This window comes from Neolamprologus brichardi, chromosome 17 (genome assembly GCF_056152115.1).
Source record: "Neolamprologus brichardi isolate AB-2024 chromosome 17, ASM5615211v1, whole genome shotgun sequence".
NCBI lineage: Eukaryota > Metazoa > Chordata > Actinopteri > Cichliformes > Cichlidae > Neolamprologus > Neolamprologus brichardi.
Window position 1 is genome coordinate 37696820 of NC_142120.1, and position 23293 is coordinate 37720112.

Genomic DNA, 23293 nt, shown 5'->3' on the forward strand with positions numbered 1-23293 from the left:
CAACTGAGCACTCAGAGCTCTCTGCTGCAAGTCTCATTCACTCAATCACACACAATCATACAGTGCTTATCTGTGCCTAAGTGCTTTCTCACAGTTGTACACATACTCAAATCCGAGTTCTGTGCCCAAGGATGCTTCAACCGAAGGAGTCCGGGACTGATCCACCTTCTAATTGGCTGATAATCTGCTCTTCCACCTGAGCCACAGCTGCCCACAGGGAGCAAAAAGTGTCACAAAAGCGACTGTGGCTTGACTTTTGTTTACTAGCACACTTTTCTATTATTGCTACTAGCTAGCATTTCTTCATACTGTCTCAGTATGTGTGTTTATTCTATGAACTGTACCACTGCCTCTTGTAGCTTGATTATTACCATGATGACAAGCATGGTTCAGCACTAACTCAAATTACACTAATGTGTATATATGATTTTATATTATAGACCAGTTTAAGCATCTTGGTGAAACAGAAAATGACGTTACAGAAGGAAGTGTTTAGGAATCACAGCACACTACACAGTGGCTCACCACACACAGTTTTTCTTTTTTTGGCCTTTTATGGATACAGACAGTGCAGATAGACGGGGGAACATATGCAGCAAAGGGCTGCAGGTCAGACTCAAACCTGGGACCCACTGAGCTGAACCAGCATCCCTGACCGCGTGCAGTCACAGGTGGCCGAGTGCTGACTGCAATAACTGCAGCGTTCCAAGCCTCCTCGGCATTAGCATGGGTTTCTGTGGCTAAGCAAAACAATAAAATAAAAATATAATATACCTGCTAGTTTGGTAAAACAGCTTCTTTGTTTTTTGACTGATGTTCATGGAAAAGCATTTTTTGTGAGACTCTAAATGTGTCAAGACTGTCAAGTTCTGAATTTTTATTGTAAATAGCTGTGCTGGTTTTTCTAAAACGTACCTCTGCCCCCCATACAATTATAAAGAAAAAGACTAAACAGTAAAAAGTGAACTTTAACATACATCAGCGAGTACTGAGGAGTTCCTGAGCATCATGGACTCTGAACTTTGCTCAGCATGTATCTGGGGTAGTGATGTTGCCAGTCATACTTTGGACTCTGTCTTCACTCGTGGTGTTGACCGTGTGAACATAAGTTGTTCTCAGTGACCATGAGTCAGTCTCCTTTAATGTTTCCTGTAACTCAGAGTCTTTTTCTGAAGTTTGTCTTTGGCGCAGCCACTTTATCGATAACTGTGTTTTCTTCTCTTTTCAATTTTACAACTTTTTTTGATAATGTCGAGCTCCTTGTTAACTTCTTACAAACTATCCAGCTGTCAGTTCCCACTCACTCTGGTCAAATAATCAAACTCACGGCCTTCACGCCTATGGGGCGACCGTGGCTCAGGGGGTTGGGAAGCGTATCTGTAACCGGAAGGTCGCCGATCGTCGTTCGATTCCCTGGCTCTCTGTCCTGGTCGTTGTGTCCTTCGGCAAGACACTTTACCCTACCGCCTACTGGTGTTGGCCATGGCGCGATATGGCAGCCTCGCTTCTGTCAGTCTGCCCCAGGGCAGCTGTGGCTACAACAGTGTGTGAATGTGAGAGTGAATGAATAATGGCATTGTAAAGCGCTTTGGGTGCCTTGAAAAGCGCTATATAAATCCAATCCATTATTATAATGATGCATGAAAGAGGCTAGATACTTTTATTTCCACAATCGCATAAATTGTCAGAATAATCCAAGGATTTATATGATACTATCAAAGGTGTTGTTTCTTCTACAACTCAACATGCTGTGTTAGATGCTGATGATTCTTTCAACAGTCAATCAGTTTGTAAATGAGGTGATGGACTTCCATCCATCCATTCGCTTCCGCTTATCCTTTCCAGGGTCGCGGGGGGCGCTGGAGCCTATCCCAGCTGTCATAGGGCGAGAGGCGGGGTACACCCTGGACAGGTCGCCAGTCTGTCGCAGGGCCAAGGTGATGGACTTGAAATCTAAAATGAAACCTTTATCATGCTCCTTAGACATATTAACCGTCTGTCCTGTCTGGGACTCACACCAGCTTTGGTCCTACAGTTGTTCTATAATCTATAATCATTCTGCTTGATCTCAGTGCATCCTTTGATGTCTTATTTTCTTCTTACATGCTTCCTTTAGCATTCTTCAATCTTTTAATGGCATTCCTTATCATTTTAATGCCGATGATATTCAGCTGCATATGTCTCATGTCTACGGCCACTGCTTGACTCAGGTTACTAAAGAAAACCAACAATTACCTTTTTTTAAAATACCAACAAGACTGAGATTATTGCTCCTCCTGAGTTACAGTAGGGCTCTTGCGTCTTTTTGCAAGACTGCTAAGTCCTGCATTTGAAATCTTGTTATATAAATCCTGTCTTCCTTCTTTCTCCCCAACCAATCACAGCAGATGGCCCCGCCCCTCCCTGAGCCTGGTTCTGCTGGAGGTTTCTTCCTGTTAAAAGGGAGTTTTTCCTTCCCACTGTCACCAAAGTGCTGCTCATAGGGGGTCATATGATTGTTGGGGTTTTCTCTGTGTGTGTTATTGTAGGGTCTACATTACAATATAAAGCACCTTGAAAAGGCTGTTGTTGTGATTTGGTGCTGTATAAATAAAACTAAATTGAATTGAATTAAATATTTGATTCTTCTCTAAACTTCGACTCACATGTCGTTGTCTCTTGTGTTAATTAGAGCACTAGGCTCCAGATTATCTCAGCTTCTTCTTCTACACTGCTGCTGCTTCTTCATTCACAGGCTCAGACTTTGTTAGTTGTTCCCCGTACGAGACTAAAGAGCACAGGGAACAGATCCCTTCTGTCTGCAACACCAAGGCTGTGGAACATTTTACATTTTGCTGACTCTGTAGATTCTTTAAAAAAATAGCTGAAAAGTTAATTGTTGAAACAAGCTTAGTGTTGAAAATGTTTATTTATTTATTATTTATGCATTTTAAAACTTCCTGTTTATAATATTATGTCTTATTGTATCTTTTTATTGGCTGTTATGGCGCTTGATGCTGTTATTTATTTTACCCACGTATGTACACTGCTTTGTGAGCGTTTGTAGTGTTTCTAGTACATCTTTAGTAAGCTCAGTTTGGCAGCAGGTACGAGTCCCGGGCTCCCCCACACCTGTCAGCACAGCATTATCAACAGCATCTGTAGTTGACTCAAGTTATAATGGTAAGCTAGCATTGTGCATGATGTTCTGCATGATTTGCATCTATTTAACTAGATTGGAAACATAAACTCAACCTTAATTATCAACAAGAGTGAATCAGAAACGATTGCAGCTCCTGCTCCCACTTCACTTTGTGCCCATCAGATATTGCATACTGCGCTTTTAAAAGCCCATAAAGACGTGTATTCAAATATGGCCATCTTAACATAATCCATGATACAGACTCGGTCCGGCTGTTTGAAACAGTACAGACACCAATTAATCACCCACAGCTTTTCACTCACACGCAGCGCCGAGGCTGTTTCTGCCTATATGCAACGTTAGTCGTAGCCCTTACCTTCCCCTTTGTCTGTGACCGATGAAAAGCAGACAACAAAGGAGGTGCCACATCGTGTTGAACCACACCATCTGAGCTGGCAGCACAGCAAAGTGTCCAAACAACCTTTCCCCAAACAGACGCCCATTCAAGCTCAGCGTAATTAGTTGCAAATGCCTTTTAGGATGAGCCAGTGATGGCTGTGAGGAGCTTGTATACACAAAGCTCGTGCTCTTTAAATGAGGGATTTTTTTCCCCATTTTTTTGTTACATTTTCTTTCATTTTAAAATGAACTCAATCTGTTGGTGCTCACGTGTAGCTCAATTAAAGTACTTTGGTCACTTTAAAGTTTTTAAACAGCGCTCTGGTTACCTTTTCATACAACAGGATTGAATGTTAGGCAGTGATATTAATGTTCTCATATAATCACAATCACATTGGAGCGGTCCATGACCTCCACACAATATGGGCTTGTTTTGTCAGAGATCAAACAAAGCGAATGAAAATGCCCTTGTGTGTGTTAGTCTGCATAATTGTCTTCCGGTAAACATGTCTGTGATGCTTCATGGTGGAGATCATGGCAGTCATGATTGTTTTCAAACCATTAAGTAAAACCTCTCTGATGAGGATCCTTTATGTTTACGTCTGTCTGACTCTTCAAAGTCATCGCTTGAGCCAACATCACAACATCACTCATGTGAAAGGAAGTGAATGGCTGAGGGTTTCTTTCTTTTACTTGTGAAAATGCACATGCACAGCATATCCTGCATGCAGGATAAATGTGGACGTTTTTAGGTGCATCTCTCTGGTTTACTGTCGTGTTGCCGGTTCCACGTCACTGCATGTCAACTATTACTGTGTGCTGTTGCTGACTGCGCCCATATCCGAGTCTCTGGAGATCTGTTTTAGCCACGGAAGTAAAGGACTAAAGGGTTTAGTTTGTCTCTTACTCCTCATCTGTGGAAAACAGGAGATAACAAATACTGCGTCTCTCACAGCTCACAGAGTTCTAGCTCAGAGTTGCACAAAACTCTTTTCATTGAGTCATCAGGCCATCGGGCAAGGTGCACAGATCAGGTTCTTTCCTGTGAATTTACTCTTAAATTGTTTTCATGTATACAACCTGTCAGATGAACTGTAGGCAGATAGACGGGCAGATAATACAGCAGATGTGTGGAGCAGAGCAAAACGAGATAAAAAAAGGGAGAGAGTTTGGGACACAGGAAGCCAGGAAAGAAGAATGAAAGGCTGCACATGACTTTGACTAACCCATCCAGGTGCCATCCTACTTGGCTCAAGGAAGAGAAGGTGCACAGACGTCAGCCTGAATCAGTGCACGTATACCTGTGCTGTATCAGCCGTCGCACAGACAGAGCAGGAGGACCTGGGCTTAGGTCTTCCTCTACTGCACGGCAGATCTCCTGCTGTTCACACGGAGGGGGAGGACTGTTTGTTTAAGTGGCTCTGCATGGCAACCACTTGCAAGCTGCTCCGATGAAAACCTCTGCTGGCTCAGCATGGAGGTGGGTGGTTATCCCCAGATGAATAAACACTCACTGACATCCCCCAACCAACTACTCCCTTCCTGAGCTGTACTGTGATGTTTCAGGGGTTGCTCTCGAAGGATGGCACTCATCAGGGTTGATGGATTTCCTGCTACCTAAGAAACCAGCAGGAACAGACTTTTAACAGGTTTTTTTTCCCAATATGGTGACGTGTGCGTGTCGTTTTAATCACTGTATCAAACAACAGACGTTAGAGTTCCTCTCTAATGTGCGTTTGCTGTCATTGTCTGTTGTTTTGGTGTCTTTACTCTCATTTGTTTCTGTGCCGAGACAATTTCACTCAAGCTGAACACTTGATATGTCACGCCAAGGAAATCCACTCAGGGCAGTGATGGTGAAATTGTAAAGACACTCAGAAGCATCTCTTCATATTGCTATGCATAGCACCTTTAACATATTTACATACAATACTGTTAGCTGTAACTTTATTTAGCATCTGTGACCGATGCACAGACTCGATTCAGTCTTCAGGTTTCAAGGGTTCCAGTTTCATCCAGACTGTGTGAAGAGGTGTGGCAGTGAGCGAGCGCCCACTCACAAAGCTTATTAGATTTACACAGAGTGCATCGAGTCATTGATCAGATACCAAATGGAAAGCAAATTTGAAACTTGACTCACAGTGCTAATAAAAATACCCTCTGCATTCCCCTCAAACAGCAATATTTAGTTCTTTAAAGTGTTTACTTTTACAGTATATAGAAAAATGCAGTTTCGGCTGGTTTATTCTCAATGTACTTCAGTTAAGAGTGACTGCCTACACCGCTGAAGCTGGGCTTTAATGACTCAACTGCTCAGTCAGCTCTGTGATTCATTTGACATAATTTAGGCCGGCATGATTGCTAACCTTTGGCCTCTGGTCTTCATCAGACATGGACGAATGTGAGAACGACTACAATGGGGGCTGTGTCCACGAATGCATCAACATACCAGGCAACTACAGGTGCATGTGCTACGATGGATTCATGCTGGCCCACGATGGACACAACTGTCTGGGTAAGTCCGCTCAATTTTTCAATGCATTATTCCCCTTCATGTGCGTCTCTTATAACAGGATACAAACCTCAATGACGTTTGTGGTGTTTTTCAAAATAACTAAGCTTTATTCAAAATGAGAACACCTTGAGTATTTTGTGTCTGCATACTGCGTGCACATTTAGTGATGATGGGTAATCTATATATCTGTGTGTGTACATGTTTAGACATAGACATTAGGTTCAGACATTCCTCTCTGGTGGTTAGCGTTTGGGTAAGCGGCTATGTCAATGAGATGTCCCCACTAAGATATAAAAACAAGTATGTGTGTGTGTACTTTTGTCCTTGTACCTATTAAACCGGTCTGGCTCAGGATGCCTCGCTCGCATAGTCGCTCTGTCATCAGCTGGAGGGTTTCCATGATTTGTGCTGTTTTATGCTCTTTTCTGTGTAGTGCAGGGAGGGTTGAAGAGTTCTCCTGCAGATATCTGGCTGCGCTTTAGTACTGACAGATCAGACCATTTAGGCCGAGTGCTCTGTTATCCAGTCAGCTAGACTTCTGTGTTTTTTTCTCCTGCCCTGTGTAACATGCAGGACTGTGTGGATGTGCTCAAACACACTTTATCTCATCGGTCCTGTGCTGCTGACTGACGACCACAAAGTAACGTCAGAAACATAAGAACAGTCGTTCCAGATGCTCGTGTGTCTTTGCTGGGATGTGTTTGGCATTTGAAAGTGTTGTAACTCATTCTTTAAACTTTTAGAGAAACTAGGTGAGAGATTGATTGCTAAGGCAGCAGCTGCCAGCGGAGACTAGCTGCTGAATTGTGGATTCACCTCACAGGAATGACTGTCAGACAGCTGACATAGAGCAGAGTTAGAGCTAAAGTTGAAGGTTTGCCATTAGAATTTAATTTCATGCACAAACATGGTCAAAGGCATTATTAACTACACTGTCTATTGAGCTACATTCTTAACATTGACTGCACTACCAAACACATGACACACTTTTTTTCCATTAATAATAACTCCCTGCTAAATATTTTAAATGTAAGGCGATTAGTTTAGTTCTTCTCCTTTTTTATTAAAGAGAGGAAAGTTGATCAGTTTTCAGAAACTAAGAACAACACAGCCTTATGATGAAAGGTTGATGCTTCAGTTGACTTCCTGGTTTGTTTTGTGGTGTTTGTGATCACCCACATCTATCATATGTCTGTAAGTTACTCTATACTCACTGTGTGGCTGTCTCTGACGACCAGCTCGATCAATTGTAAATATTAAATGTTTATGCAGTTAAATGCAGTACTTTCATTCAACTAACTGATTTCCCAGACAGTGCTGGTGCAGCCTGCACTTGTTCAACTTCCCCTCTCCATCATCATCAGGCTTCCTTGCTAACACGATAAAGCACAGGTGTCAAACTCTGGCCCGTGGGCCAAATTTGGCCAAAATTACTATTAGAGCTGGCCTACTGGTATTATACAGCTAATATATATATTGTTTAGTATTAAGCTTTGCTTGTTCCATATTCAGTTTTTCAGCAAAACTTGTTTGAGTTTATAAGAAGAGATTCATTCTTTAATCTGGAGGCAGATTTTTTTTCAGTAAATATTAACGTTAGCCCGCGACTTTGTTCCAGTTTTGAATTTTGGCCCACTGTGTGTTTGAGTTTGACACCCCTGCGCTAAAGGGAACGATTAAAGGTTTCTTCACACTACAGAACTTTACACCTTTCCAAGTTTTCATTGTTTTTCTCCCCTCATTGTCTTGTTATTTAACACTAAGAGGGCGCGCTGTGCTTGCACGAGCTATTCTGGCCTTTTAATTCATTGTAAGTCAGCATCTAGTGGTCATTAAAGGAACTGCATTTCAATCGATTCTCACGAGTTTCTCCGGGTTTCAGACTTGAACTCTTTTGAAATGTGTTAAATGTGACTGGGCTGAGAGAGACATAATGGCAGCAGCTATAAAAATGTAACCCTGCTTGTTAAAGAGATTTTCCCTGAGAACTTGCCAGTTTTACATGTGGAGCAGTGGGTTGGTGGGAAGCTGTCACCATAATTATGTGTTGCTGTGTTTTGTGTTGTTTATTTTCTGCTGGCTTGTCATCCTGTGCCGCTAGCTTGGTTAGCCGTTGCGTGGTCCTTAAAAAGAGGGCATGTGGTTCGTGGCATTTCACCGCACGTGTTTGTGCCACTAATTCAAGTGATACCAACTGACTGCTGTGGGAACTGTCATCGGTCGCTCTTTGCAGCCCAGTGACAGGAAATCAGTGCGAGACTTGTTTTATTAGATGGTGGCTGAAATTGGCTGTTATGAACTGCTGCTAATTAAAACCAGGTTACTGAGTTCAAACGAGGCAGTAAAGTGTGAAATCAGATGCAAGATGCGTGTGATCACAGTCAGACCGCTACCAGCTACTTGTTTGCCTTTCCTAATTCCTGCATTCCTGTCCTTTTTCTCTGTATTTTGGCATTTGTCATTCAGTTCTCTGTTCTTGTTGATTAGCCATTTTCCCCCTCTTTTTATTCTCCTGTTCATAAATATTCCATGCCTTTATTTTGAAAGGATGTTCTCTGATGGTGACCAGTATCTCTGCCTCACAGTTTTTCTTTACCTCCATCTTTTTACCCAGTGCTTCCTCTGTTGATCTGTGACATGCTCTTTTTATCCTCCCACCTTTCTCTGTCATGTTTTTAGCATGTTTCTAAATCTTTGTCTTATTACCAGTGTTGGTCAAGTTACTTGAAAAAAGTAATCAGTAACTAATTACTGATTACTTCCCCAAAAAAGTAATCCTGTTACTTTACTGATTACTTATTTTCAAAAGTAATTAATTACGTAGTTACGTAGTTACTTTTTAAAAACATGATTTACACCCTGAATAGGTGATAAAGTGATAGATCTTTCAGCCCAATTCTACTTTTTCTGCATAATCATCATACAAAATGTAATCAAATGGAAAAGTCTCTTTTTAAAACTTGTTTTATTAGTTTTAATCTTTTAACTTTATGCATCAAGCAAACATTTAATTATCTGCAACATTCTCTGACTGGAAGAAATTAGTTTAACATTTAAACCTATTTTCTGCACATTCCAGCACATAAAATAAAATATTTTTGTGTTTACACTCAGTCTTTCAAATAGATGCAAGTAAAACACAACAGAAAATAAATAAAGTCAAAGACTAGCGGTCCTGTTGCTCTATTTTCACCTGTAAAGCAGGAGTGGGGTAGGCGGAGGTTTACCCTGGTGCAGGTGTGCAGCGGTCAGTGGAAGAATCCGTGAGTTTCTCTGTGAGTTTCCCATTACGTCGTAGCTACTCGGTGCTTGTTTGGAAGTTTAGGGGTTTTTTCGCTGTAAAAAGAAGTTTTCTTCCCACGCACAACGGACACTAATGTTTTTGTCACTTTTTATGGAATCAAACTCAAAGTAAGGTCAGTACTTCCACGCTTTAAACGCTGCACGCTCATACTCTCTCTGCACTCGATATATGATCCATTGTTGATCTGCACACAGCTGTTGTCACGAACGTCGCACTCGCTTACGTCACTGTCATGAGACATTCTCGCAAAAAAATCACGGTTTTAGTAACGCAGTAACGCAGCGTGCTTACAGGAAAGTAACGGTAATCTAATTACCGTTTTTGCTATAGTAATCCCTTACTTTACTCGTTACTTGAAAAAAGTAGTCAGATTACAGTAACGCGTTAAATGTAACGCGTTACTGCCCATCTCTGCTTATTACACAGCAGCTACAAATGTGAACAGAAACAGCTATAAGTATACCTGAATACATGCCTGTATTTAAAGGTATGTATTCAGGTTTTTTCTTTTGTATATTTGTACATTTGATATTTCTGAACACTGTTCATATTTGCTGTAGAACGGTCCACCTCAGCCATGTCTGCACTGAGTAGAGATCTCTGTATCTCTGTGTCTCATTGTACACATGTATAGTGACAATAAAAAGTCATTCTCTGCATAAATCTGTAGAGAGAGAGTTTGTTAATTGTTTACTCATCTACTCCCTCATGTTGCCACCTGTTACAGCTAAAAGGAGGATAAGGAAATGTTCTTCTGTTCATTGAAGAAGCAAATATAGCATTACTACACAAACACTGTTCAAACTAAAAGTCATATTTTTAAAATGCAGACCATTTTCACATGACACTGTTCCACATCTTTAGCAAAGAGAATACAACTGAGACAGATTCAGCGCGTCCCATCATTGACCAGGACAATAGCGATCCCAAACACCATGATATACAAATGACCCCAAAGGTGTGTAATGACAGTGTTTGTCTCCCTGCCAGATGCGTACAAAGTGGAAATAAATTAGGAAACTACTGCGGCACCCTGAAGTGGCTCAGTGGGGGACGTGATCGATGGTAAAGGTTTGTTGTTTTTAAATGGAGAAACCAAAGAAACCAGTCATGCCCATGAAAATGTTTCTCTGAGTTGGAACATTTTCGACTGTTGGGGTTAAATGTATGTAGAGGCAAGACCTTCAGAAATGTGAAGGTTGCAGTGAAGTTAGTTTATTTTTAATGCAGCGTTATGTCCTTTGTGGTGATGTCACCATTGCTACACAGAATATAAAAATGTCAAATGGATTTCCTGATCTACAGTTTCCAATGATCTGTCATTTGTAATGCGATTACAGTAAATTAAGTGTATAACTTACTATAAAATTGATCTTTTATGTCTTAATTGTTTCTATAAATGGTTTGCTCATTAAAAAACAGTTTAACAGTAAATGGTATCTGCTGTTGTCTGGTACTGCTATATTTATAGAATTAGACACGTCTTCAGCAATTAAACATGAAACAGAAAATAATTTACTAAAAATGCTAAAGATAAAACGATGTTGTTTTGAGCTGAAAACTCATAAAGCCAAAAGGGAACAGCATTGTTTGGCCACAGAAGATCCAGACGATTAGCTTATAGTCCAGATATGATGTGTGTTACATAGCATCCATCTACATTAAGCCCACTTTGAGAAGATATATGACACTGCAGTTTACGTTCCTGTGTATTGACTCATGGAGACTCTCTGATGCTTCGTGTTTACTGTCGTCGCTAGCTAAAGAGATAAATAGCGCCCTGTGATGCGTGGTAACCCTATAAACAGAGCTTTCGGAGAGTGACGTGTTGGCCTGACATCAAACCGCAGTTTAAGCCGAGCTCTTGTTCTTCGTGCTGCCCATCAACCAGAACTACAGTATTTGTTATCATGTCTCACTCTCCAGTGTCTCATTCAGCACATTTACTGTATAGAAAATGTGTTGCACACTTGTATATGAACACTGATTCATAGACAGATAGTGTCTTGGCTCTCATATTACGAGTTGTCATAACACCGTATGTCAGTGCTGTGGGTTGAATCAGCTGTGATAAGTGCAAAGATGTTGTAAATTAAAGTCATATGTCTTCCATGACTGGTGAACGAGTCGCTAAAAGGCACTGCTCTGCTTTCTGACTCATTAATCATAGCTTGGCGAATAACGTCCATTCCTGCGACACACATGTCTTCAGGTCCGATCAGCTTCGGGTTCAGGTTGTGTGGTTTCGCAGCAGGAGAGGTTGCCGATGATCAAAGCTCACGGGGAAGTGGTAAGTTGACTGCGGTGTTTGGTCACCATCACAGGGCAACAGAATAATATGAAAACAACATTTTTATCCAGCTTGTTTGTTTCAAAGTTCATTCTCAATTTATTTCTCATTTTTCTCACACTCTCTGGGCCTGCCCGTGGAAAACAATAACGACTCGCGGTTTTTAATGGACCCAAAGAATGACATTCAGAAACCTCAGAAACTTGTGGTGTTTTGAAGAAGCCTGGGATGACAAACGGCACTTTGAAAAAGTGAGCCAAGAAAAAAGAAAAAGGGCAAAAGACGTGTGCGAGTCTGCAGGAAGTCTCTCCATCGTCTTCCAGATGCACCGTGTCAACGAGTCGAGCTCTAATTGATTTAAGATTGCTTAATTTTGCTCTGATTAAAGAGTGATCCTGTTCAGCTCCTTTCTTCTTTTGATTTTGACTTTATTTATTTGGCTTTGGCTTAGACGCAGCTGGCCTCAATGTGTCGATGGTTCGGTGCCCTCGGTGAATGTCTGGCGCTCTCACTTCAGTTTATTTTTGTTCCGACAAGTTCTTTTTATTTCGTGTGGAGATCTGAGAGGTGACTGCACAGTGGGGCAGTCATCAGAGACAGTGTGTCACAGAGCAGTCCAACAAAGGAGGGGTCAAGCTGAAATTTGACAAACTTGCATGCAACGTCCATATGTATGGAAGAGATGCTGTTGGTGGAATATCTGCACCAACAGATAAGACACAGAAATGCACCACAGTAAAAAAGTACATGTACATAGTCATTTATAAGGCTGGGTTGTGAAAGTCTTTCTGGGCATCAAAGTTTAACAGTGCACATATTGCCCAGAAAAGAGAATAAAAAGACTTTGGAAGATACCCCATTGGTGAGATGAACCTGAAGCCTATCCCAGTGACCTGGGAACTGTCATGTTCCCGCTGCGTGCAGGCAGCTATTGGACCCAAACGCTAACTCACTGAGACACGAGGAATAAACTCAAAAGCACTGCTTTGTTGCAGGAGAACAGGGAAAACAGAGAACTAAACCAAGCTGGGAAATGACTAACTGAACCGCGAGGAAACACAGGGAAACACAGCCACGAGGGGCGACGCGACACGGAACAGAGCGAGACTCTGACATAAATACACAGAAGGTAATGAGGGAAGTGGAAGCACACAGGGAACACAGCTGAGAACGATTACACTTGACAGGACGGGGAGGACACGAAACTAGAAATGCTGACACCAAGATGTGGACCTTAAACGTAACACAGAAAGTAACAGACAGCCTGGAGAGAGAGAGGGAGAGAACATGAAGAAATGCACGAAGGGGAAAACATGGAACACAAGGAGTGGGAGCAAAGCACAATAACTCACATAGACGGAGACACAGAAGGCAGCAACACAGGGGGAACATAGAGGCAGAGAAGACTAAACACAGAACAGAAGGCACAGAGAAACATGAGAGCAGGGGATCAAAACCTAGGAACCTTAGAATAAATCACAAATGAACCTGACATAATCCAAAGATCACAAAGACCCAGGAGCCTGACAGGAACACCCTGGACAGGTCGCCAGCAAACCTCTGAAAGTTGCTATTTGGTTATTCAGGTTGTTCAGCTCAGCTGAAAAACCAGCCTATGAAAAGATAAGCAGGAAATTTCATATTAGAAACAGTAAACATCTCTCCTGTGTTCTAGTAGAACACTGTATTATTTTATCCTCTTAAAATGCAAATTTTCTATCATGTTATAGTACAGCTGAGAACTGGTGACAAAACTTTCTGTTAATAAATGGGCAAAAAAGAGCAAAGGATACTCAATGTTGGCAGTTCACTGAGTACAGTGGTGTGTACTCTACTCTTTGCTCTAGCAACAAGAGAAAGAGAAGTAGGAGGCTCCAGTTGAAAACTGAGCTAGAGGACAAGACCTGGTAAAGCAGCAACGCTGATCATTTTATTAAAGATGAAAGAATGTAGACAGTTTTTAACTCTCAGTGTTTGTTTGACTTTGGGACCTGAAGCAGACGGAGTTTAGGACCCAGATTACTCCGCGAGGCTCCTGACTACAGCAGCTGTAATGCTCCGACAATCCATGAAGCGGTTCGGCTTCGTAGCTACCAAAGTCGTACTAAAACATTTTCTTGCAGATTTCTGAGCGCCGTGTAGCACATGAAATTTTTGAGAAAATTAAAGGATTTAGGTGCGCCTTGTAATACAATCTTCAAACAGACAAGTGAACACAAACATGTGAATCATATGCATTAACAGATTGTTAGAAAAGCGACATTAAAAACCAAAGAGCTATTCTCTCGTGACCTTAAATGGGACTTAGCCACCTTAATGCATGTGTCATTAGCTTGTAGACCACCGTTAGTAGCAGTAACTTGAAGCTTCTAACACCATTGCCGGGGAATTTCAGACCACTGTTCTTTACAATGTTGCTTCAGTTCATTGAGTATGTGGGTATTCTTTCATGCAAAGCTTTGATTCTTGTAGATTTGATGTGGATGGCATGCCTGGGATTATCGTCATGTTTTTTGGCCCAGCTTTAGCTGGCTTCACATTAAGAATACTTTGGTATACAGAGGTTTCAGTAACGGGATTGTGCCAATGTCCCGTTCTTCAAATCAAGGCAAAATCATCGTCATTGTGCTTGACTGTTGGTTTGAGGTGTTTTGGTTAATATGTGGTTTGCTTTTGCCCGACTGATATAGGAAGACTGATGCCAATAAATTCAAACTTTAAAAGCCAATATTCTAAATTAGAATACTGATTGATTTAGATATGCACAACATGAAAATATTTCTCTAACGTAGTTATTTATTTACTTGTTTACGCTTTGCCTGACTGATGAGCAGGTTGTTACGTTTGTAGCGTTCCACACGTGTTACCAAGAAGGAAGTTGCAGAGTGCCCTCTAGTGGACAAAGAATGCAACTTAGGATGTCACAAGTTGAACGGTATTTCTCGCAATCTCTTCTTTACATTTTAAGACGTACATTATTAGCAGTTACATATATTGATGCTGATAGATGGCAAATAGATAATTTTAGGATCCACTACATACCCGCTGGTTTTTATATTTTTAATGCTGTCTGAATGAGCACGTACTTTCTTTTCCCCATGACTGTATCGCAACTATGAATTACAAGCTTCACCCCCCCTCACCTTTCCGTGCCTTTTTCCATTTTGTTTTACACCCCACTTGCCTTGCTTTAAGCCTTGCCTTAATTACCTTGAGGCAGCTGTTGTGATTTCGCACCATATAAATAAAATTGAATTGAATTGCCTCCCTCAGCCTCTCAGTTGATGTGAGAAGCACATTGTCACTGTGTCCAAACAAACTTTTACACGAGTTTACACAAGCGCAATCAAACAAAACAGACGAGTGCATTTTGGAACTGGCCTTTGTTCATGCAGAAATGTTGGCAGAGATCACTTAGACTTGGACACAGCTTCAGCTCTTCTTTCTCTGTCCTCACTCCCTCCCCCTCTCCAGCCTGAAAACTAAATGAACCAGTCATATTATGACAAGCATTAAACCATGAGATTTGCTTGAAATAGTGTTAGGAAGTGCAATAAAAACAAAGCTGAGGGTTCAGCGAGGACAACGTGACTTCTGTGCTATTCTTAAACCACTTTATTTATGCATTTACTGGAAGCTCATGCATTTATAAGGCCAGGACACAACGCTTGTCTAGACTCCCATTCATGCGCCATCTACAGTAGCCTACATTTGATAAAAATGCAGTGCAGTTAAGGTCAGTAGAACAAAAGTCTGAAGTCTAGTCGAGTCTATGGAGTTTAATATTTCACAGTTTAAGCTTTGTGATTGCATCTTGTGGTTTAGCACGCTCAGAGAGAGATAAGCACCTGCCAAACTAGTCAAAACCACCTTGTGGTAGTCTCTTGCTACAGCAGGAGTCCATGAGGACATTTGATGATGTTAGATGATGTGATATGATATCATTGACATCATATGATGTCATGCACACACAAACTAAACACAAAATAACCGCTCGAGTACTATGTATTTTCTATCTGATATTTAAACACCAATGGATACATCAGAGAGCAACACGAGGTCAGGATCTTGCCGAAGGGCATGCAGACCGGAGAAGCTAGGCACCAAACCACCACCTTTCCGATTAGTCACTGACTTACTCTACAGCCACCCCAATAATACATCTTTAGAATGACCTAATTGTGTTGTTTATGTCATTTAAGCAGTTACTACAAAGACAGAGTTCCAGTTTGCAAATGCTTTTTCGAAGCTGGAAACTATCCGGTCGTTCAGTCTGACGTCGCTAGCCGTGTCTGGGCCTAAACTCCGCTGCAGGTCCATATATCAAACGATCACTATGGCATTACTGAGAGTTAAAAACTGTCTAAAGTCTTTCATCTTTAATAAAATGATCAGCGTTCTGCTCTACCAGGTGTAACAATTGAGTTTAACATCCAGGCATCCATGAAAACGGAATTTATGACATTTAACGGAGTTAGAAGTTAGCAGGAAGTTAGCTCGCTAGCTTCCATCTAAATACAATATAGCATGTCCTGACTGCGGGGTTTTGGAAACAAATTCAAACGTACAGCTCTGTTATCACTTCCAACATAAATGAAGACAGAAAACTAAACAGCAGTGACGTTTGTAGGGTTACTGAAGTTTGGCTAGCTGGTATATAATGATGTGCTACGTGACCGCTAGCGACACAGCTATGTTAGCATAATATAAACAAGCTAACTTTTTTTCCACTCGATAAAAGTTAACGTGAGTGTTCTCGGTGGTCAGGAACAAATGTAATCGCATGGCAGGATGCTGTAAAAGGACCAAACTTCAGCCAGGAGAACAACTGAGATAATCCATCCACAATACGAGGTTAGTCATTCATATACTGCTGCATGGGCTGGGCTGTAGCTACATGCTAAGGTTTTAAAAACTGAGCTTAAATAAATGATTAGTGGTAATAAAAGCCGAGGGAGGTCAACAGTGATCACTGACTGTTTTAGGAGCTTTTTGAGATTAAATAGAAGAAAATACAAAACATTAAACATGTTAACAACACAAAAGCCATATTAAACGCAGACTACTTTAGGCCCGGAAGTAGGATTCGTCACGTCATCACTTAACGACCGGATATAAATGATTTCCCACCAACACAGCGGTCCATATACTACACATATATACTCTTTTTTATGGCCTCCCTTTAAATGAACATAGTATAGTGCTCTGTAACTAGAGGAGTGTCATGTCTGGTGCATTTCTTGTTCTTGTTTTTCTGTGTTCCCTGAAGAGCCTCTCTCTTTAACACCATGTGGGGGGCGACCTTAGTAAACAGTGCAAGAGACAAGAGGAAAGACCTACCTGTACCTAAGAGGAAAAACCTCTTAGCACAATCACAGTTTCAGATGCTAGCAGACAGGCTGGTCACACTATGCTCAGTTTTACATTTGATACTGAACAGAACTATATTGTTTGTGCAGAGCAGCGGGTCTCATGCTAATATACAGGAACTCACAAAGACATGCGTTCATTGAGTGGAAGGTACATGTGAAGGTCCTATGGACCTGTGTCGTGATAGTTATTGTCTGAACTCTCTTATCTGACATTAGAAATTAAGGTGCTGTGTTTAATAACGTTTTACTAAAGCTGAAAGGTTCTTCTAAGTGTAAATAATTACCAGCTTTCCTTTTCGTTATGACAGACTTTCCAAAGTGTTCCTTTCTGAATTGGAGTAAGCATGGCTGTTTTAAAGGTGCTGTGGTGGTTAGTACTGTTACATCATAGCAAGAAGAGCCTTGGTTCAGCTCCTGCCTGGGGCTTTTTGTGTGTGTGGAGCTTCCATGTCATGGTACTCTGGATTTCTCCCAGAGTCCAAACATATGGATGGGTCCGGTTAATTGGTGAGTGAAAGATAGGCAGCTTGTCCTGGGCGTACCCTGTCTCTTGCCCTTTAACAAGCAGAAGGATGTGGGTGGATAGCTTATTTGCTTTGAGATGAGGTTAGATGGTGTGCTTTGCTTGCCATTTATGTAAGCTAGGTAGAAAACATTATAAACTTAAATGTAATAACTGTCATCTGAGGCAAGTCTTGTTTTATTAAGCAGGACAATGTTAAACTACATTCTGCAAATATATATATATATATATATATATATATATATATATATATATATATATATATATATATATATATTTAAAGCAAGGTTCACTAATAACAGTCTAATTTAGCTTACCTAAAGTCCAGACCTGAAAATATTTGACAAACTATAATTAGTGCTGTCAGCGTTAATCTCGTTAAAATGACGCTAATGCCATAACTGCATTAACAGCGTCAGCGCAGTTAGCTCATTAATGCGTTAGCGCCGTGCAGCCTCGCGCACGGGGCAACAGCACTGCCACTGACAGCGCTCATTATAACAGAAAGAAAAGTTTGATCCTCTCAGTCTCCCAACATGTATGACATCACCTCTCGTCTGTCTGTCCTTCTGCCCGTGTTTGTGTAACCTGTCTGCACTGTCCGTTACGTCAACTTCACCACCTCAGACTAAACACAATGCAAAGTCTCTCTCTCTCTCTCTCTCTCTCTCTCACACACACACACACACACACACACACACACACACACACACACACACACACACACACACACACACACACACACACACACACACACACACACACACACACACGGGTGGCCCTGTTTGATCCCTCTTAAAGTCAGTCAAGGGTGTTACATGTTTCCAGTTCACTTCAGGCCCATCAACATGCCCCATTGGAAAATTTACTGGCCTTTCAGCAGCACAGTCGGGCCCTATAAACACACTCGTGCACCACCAGTGTGCACTAACACACATATAGACGCAACGACACAATGCAGACACCAACACCAACACACCCCTGTCACCCCCTTTTACAGTGCCTGAAGTTTGGTTCGGCCGCCCGCTGTGCCAGGGTCGGCCCCTTAGGACAGCGTGCCTGCCCTTTCTCCCAGTCTGTGTGTGCACGTGTGTGTGCACGTGTGTGTGCACGTGTGTGTGCGTGTGTGTGCACGTGTGTGTGCGTGTGGCCCTCGCATTCCTGACTCTGGTGTCATCCGTCTCATCAGACGTTTCCCGGCACATAAACTCTCACTGACACAAGTTTATTTATGAAGTCTAATGGGCTGTTATTCCAGCACGCTGCCGTGACCGACTTTATCTTGCTCACTTCCCTTTATGTCTCTCTCTCTCTGTATGTCTCCATCCAAACAGATGTGGATGAGTGTCTGGACAACAACGGTGGATGCCAGCAAGTGTGTGTTAACACCATGGGGAGCTATGAGTGCATGTGCACAGAGGGCTTCTTCCTCAGTGACAACCAGCATACCTGCATCCACCGCTCTGACGGTAAGACATCAGTGGAGAAAGAGTGCGGTCCACGGTGAACTCTCACCATGGACCGCACACAAAACACTTTTTTGTTGCTGTGAGGCTGTGAATTCATATGATGGTTCATTGGTTTTGAATCTTGACTTTGAAGCACATGGCTCAACTAGCAACATCTAATTATTTGTTCTAAGACAATAACTGTAACTGACCAGTGATGTCATAGATTTGCAGTTTGAGCAAAACGTCTGAACAACACTAAACGTGATAGTGGGACAACTAATATAAATGTGAATATGTGGAATAAAATTCATTGTAAAATTCCAGAATTTACATTTTCTATCACAGATAATTATGATGATGACCTTTTTTCCAATGTCATGAGCACCACACCAAGTCTTGATAAGGAGGATGAAAAAAGCTCATAATCATGATGTGAAGTTTTTCCCAGTCAGTCCAGATGGGAACATAATTTTGAGGTGTGAAAATCCAATGCAAGACTTTATGGATCTGGAAAAAGAATTGCCACATAGGCATGAAGATGTAGGCAGGCTATTGGACAAACTGTGGCAAACAAGCTCTGTGTTTAATTGTTCCTCCAATTTAATTCAATTCAGTTTTATTTATACAGCACAAAATCACAACAACAGTCACCTCAAGGCGCTTTATATTGTGAGGCAGACCCTACAATAATACATGCAGAGAAAAACCCAACAATCATATGACCCCCTATGAGCAGCACTTTGGCGACAGTGGGAAGGAAAAACTCCCTTTTAACAGGAAGAAACCTCCAGCAGAACCAGGCTCAGGGAGGGGCGGGGCCATCTGCTGTGATTGGTTGGGGTGAGAGAAGGAAGACAGGATAAAGACATGCTGTGGAAGAGAGACAGAGGTTAATAACAGATATGATTCAATGCAGAGAGGTCTGTTAATACATAGTGAGTGAGAAAGGTGACTGGAAAGGAAAAACTCAATGCATCATGGGAATCCCCCGGCAGCCTACATCTATTGCAGCATAACTAAGGGAGGATTCAGGGTCACCTGGTCCAGCCCTAACTATATGCTTTAGCAAAAAGGAAAGTTTGAAGCCTAATCTTAAAAGTAGAGATAGTGTCAGTCTCCTGAATCCAAACTGGAAGCTGGTTCCACAGAAGAGGGGCCTGAAAACTGATTCCATTAAAATTATTTCTCCTTGACTGTTTTCATCACTCAGTTTTGTGTTTCAGCCGAGGATTTTGACTACAACCTAAGAAGGTAGACAGAACATTTTGAATTCAGTAAGACAGTCACAGGACCCCTAGCCTTTGTTGATGAGGAAAATACAACCACTGAATACACTGAATACAAATACAACCACAACAATGTGTGCCACCTTGCAGGAGATCTAGATGCTGAGAATAAAGAAACCCATCTGCACATCATAAAACCTATTGTTCAGGCATTTACACACCAGATGTGTAACATCTGTGCACATTAAAAATATTTAGAGTCAACTAAATAGCGTCACCTGAGCAGCCGTCGACACTGACCATGTAGTCTGATCATTTTCTCTGATCCTAATCAACAGATCTGACCGAGTGCACACATGACTCAACGTGCACACCAGTACTGAATATACCAATTGTAGAATAATACAATTTTACCTGAGACAAGGAGCTGCTGCTCTGTGTCTGAAGTGATTTCACTGCCTCCTCAGAGGCAAAACTCTGTAGCTAAAAAGCTGCAACAGCCCCAGTAAGATCCTGTAAGTAAGTAAGAAAGTGGCCACGATACAGCTTCAATTCCTGAAACAAACCTTGAAATTCTCCCTGTTGCTTCCTTCTTGTGAGTTTTGGATGAACTGATTCCTTCTCGTTTGGAAACATCAGTACCAGCTCATTACGGCTTCATATTGACTTTTCTTCACACTGCTTTCTTTGAGGAGATAATTTTCACAAAAACATGTTCGGTTTGTACATGACAAGTTCAGATCCTGAAAATTATGAATTTCGTTTGTAACGGCCTTTGCTCTACACTGCTGTAAAACGTATTTGCTCTTTACCTGGTTACTTAGTTTTGTGCTTATTTGTCACATGTTTCAGATCATTAAGGAATTGTAAATATTAGACAAAGATAACCAAAGGAGACACAACTTTCAGTTTTTAAATAATTATTTTATTTAAGGGAAAAATCCATCCAAGCTTACTGGCCCTGTGTGAAAAAGTATTTGCCCCGTAAGCCTAATAACTGCTTTACCACCCTTATCAGCATCTTTAGCAACATCTTGCATTCAGTCTTTCACAGACTGTGGAGAAAGTTTGCTCCGTTCTTCTTTTCAGAAGTATTTTCAGCCACACTGGAGGGTATTCATGTATAAGCAGAGTGTGAAACTGATTGGATTGCAGTTTTAAACAGGACCATACTCCTCCCGATCAACTACTGATGCTCCCGGTGCCAGACATCCACAATCCATCAAACACTGTGTGCAGGCTGTAGCCGAATACAAGCTGGCAGGAGGTACGCAGTTGGGTGGAGAGCACAGTGGACTGGAACTGCGACATGTGAAAAGTTCAGTGTATCCTAGAGAAATTTTAGTTTTACAGCGGAGAGTCCTAGAAAGAGATTTCAGGAGAACCACCCTTCTCTCACCGTGGGAGTAGCAGTAGCGAGGCGTCCTTTCTGTTCATTTGTGTGGAGAAGGCTCTTGTCTGTGCCCACAAACATGCGAGGCTTGTAACCTAGAGGCACTTTGAATGGACCTGTTGCAGATGAGGTAAGTGACTTATGCGCACAATCCATCCGTCCACTACTTGAGCCAACACAGCCGAGGTCTGCCTTCCACTCTTGGTTTAATCTTTCTGTTAGTCCGTTAGTCTTTTGATGAAATCAGGAACGCAGGTTGGCTCCGAGAGGTGAATGGAAAACCTTCCATAACTGGGATATGAAACGGGTTGTCGGTCTGACACAATCTCCAAAGGAATGTCATTGAGCCTGAAAACATGTTGAAGATGGAGATGAAACGTTTCAGTGGCAGGAGTTTGATAATTTAGAGAAGGAACTATGAAATGTCCTGATTTGGAGAATCTATGGAAGAAGGCCTGTGACAGGGATCCAGCTTAAACTCCCAGGATTATCCTCCCCACTGTGTATGAGCATGCAAGAGCGCTCTCCGGCTTAAGATCATCTCTATCAGGTGAAAACTCATGGGAAGGGGCATCAGGCTTTATATTCCTCGACCCTGGATGATAAGAAACGGAGCAGTTGAACAACCAAAGAGCAGAGACCAACATACCTGAATTCTGCCTTTGGTGTTGTGCACATAAGTTAAGTTCCTATGGTTAGTCCATATTACAAAATGTTGCTCGACCCCCTCTAAGTCCTCTGAAAACACAACTTAGAAAAGTTACTGAGGGTGTGTGAAACACAGTTAACTGCAGCAGCTGAATACAAAGATGTTCAGAAAGTGTCCGAGGACATCAGTTACTAGGACATGAAACATGGTGGGGGAGTGTTTCGTTAGACCAACAAGCACCACCAGGTACTCAAAGTAGTCCAGCGGTGTGTTGAATTCTGGGACTCTGACTAAATGGTACTGAGGTCAACTTTGTAAAGATGGAGAGAAAGCAGAACTGTTTACTGGCAGCGGGTATTTCTTTTCTTTTCACAGTGATCTAAGGAAGTCCATAAATGGCCTGAGAGTCCTATCTTTTTTGTCCACAAAGAACAACCCTACGCCCACTAGAGATGAGGTGGGGCTGGATATACGTCTCATGAATAAACTTCTCAATCGTCTCTCTTTCACGCCGCAACGGATTGCAGAGTCAGCTGGGCAGATCCTAACAGAAGGAAAGGGGCAAATACTTTTTCACTGAAAATCACAGAATGAAAATGGCAGTTTTGCTATTGGAATGATGGTATAGCCAATGATAGTGATGCTCAAATGGGAAACATGAAATGATTGTGATGCTTAATGTGAGTTAATACAGTTCAATATAAGGCCTCGAGGGCTTTATAGTTTAAGGTAGAGACCCTAATAAACCCAATGAGCAGATGATGTCATATGAGCAAACACAAGACGATAACCTCCGGCAGAACTGGGCTCATGGAGGGACAGCCACTGCCCTTCCTGACAGAAGAACAGACATGCTGTGGAAGAGAGCCAGAAATCAGTAATAACTAATGAAATGCAAAGTGGATTATAAATATCCAGGAAATCCCCAAAAGTTGATTCTCTTTATCTGGACGTAGCGTTTTCAGTGGGAGAAACGTTTCGTCATTGATCCAACTGACTTCTTCAGTCTCAGCTGACTGCAGGTTTAATCAACCTTATAAACAATGCATT

The 23293-nt window shown here is 41.8% G+C and overlaps 1 protein-coding gene across 5 annotated transcripts in view; it reads left to right on the forward strand.

Moving 5' to 3' along the window:
- scube1 (signal peptide, CUB domain, EGF-like 1) overlaps positions 1–23293 on the forward strand; it is a 136698-nt gene that overhangs the window by 19329 nt on the left and 94076 nt on the right. For all 5 annotated transcript variants that reach the window (XM_087830467.1, XM_087830468.1, XM_087830469.1 and 2 more), the window contains exons 3-4: positions 5910–6035; positions 18859–18993. In XM_087830467.1, the coding sequence (XP_087686593.1) occupies positions 5910–6035; positions 18859–18993 (261 nt within the window). The remainder of the gene's footprint in view (positions 1–5909; positions 6036–18858; positions 18994–23293) is intronic.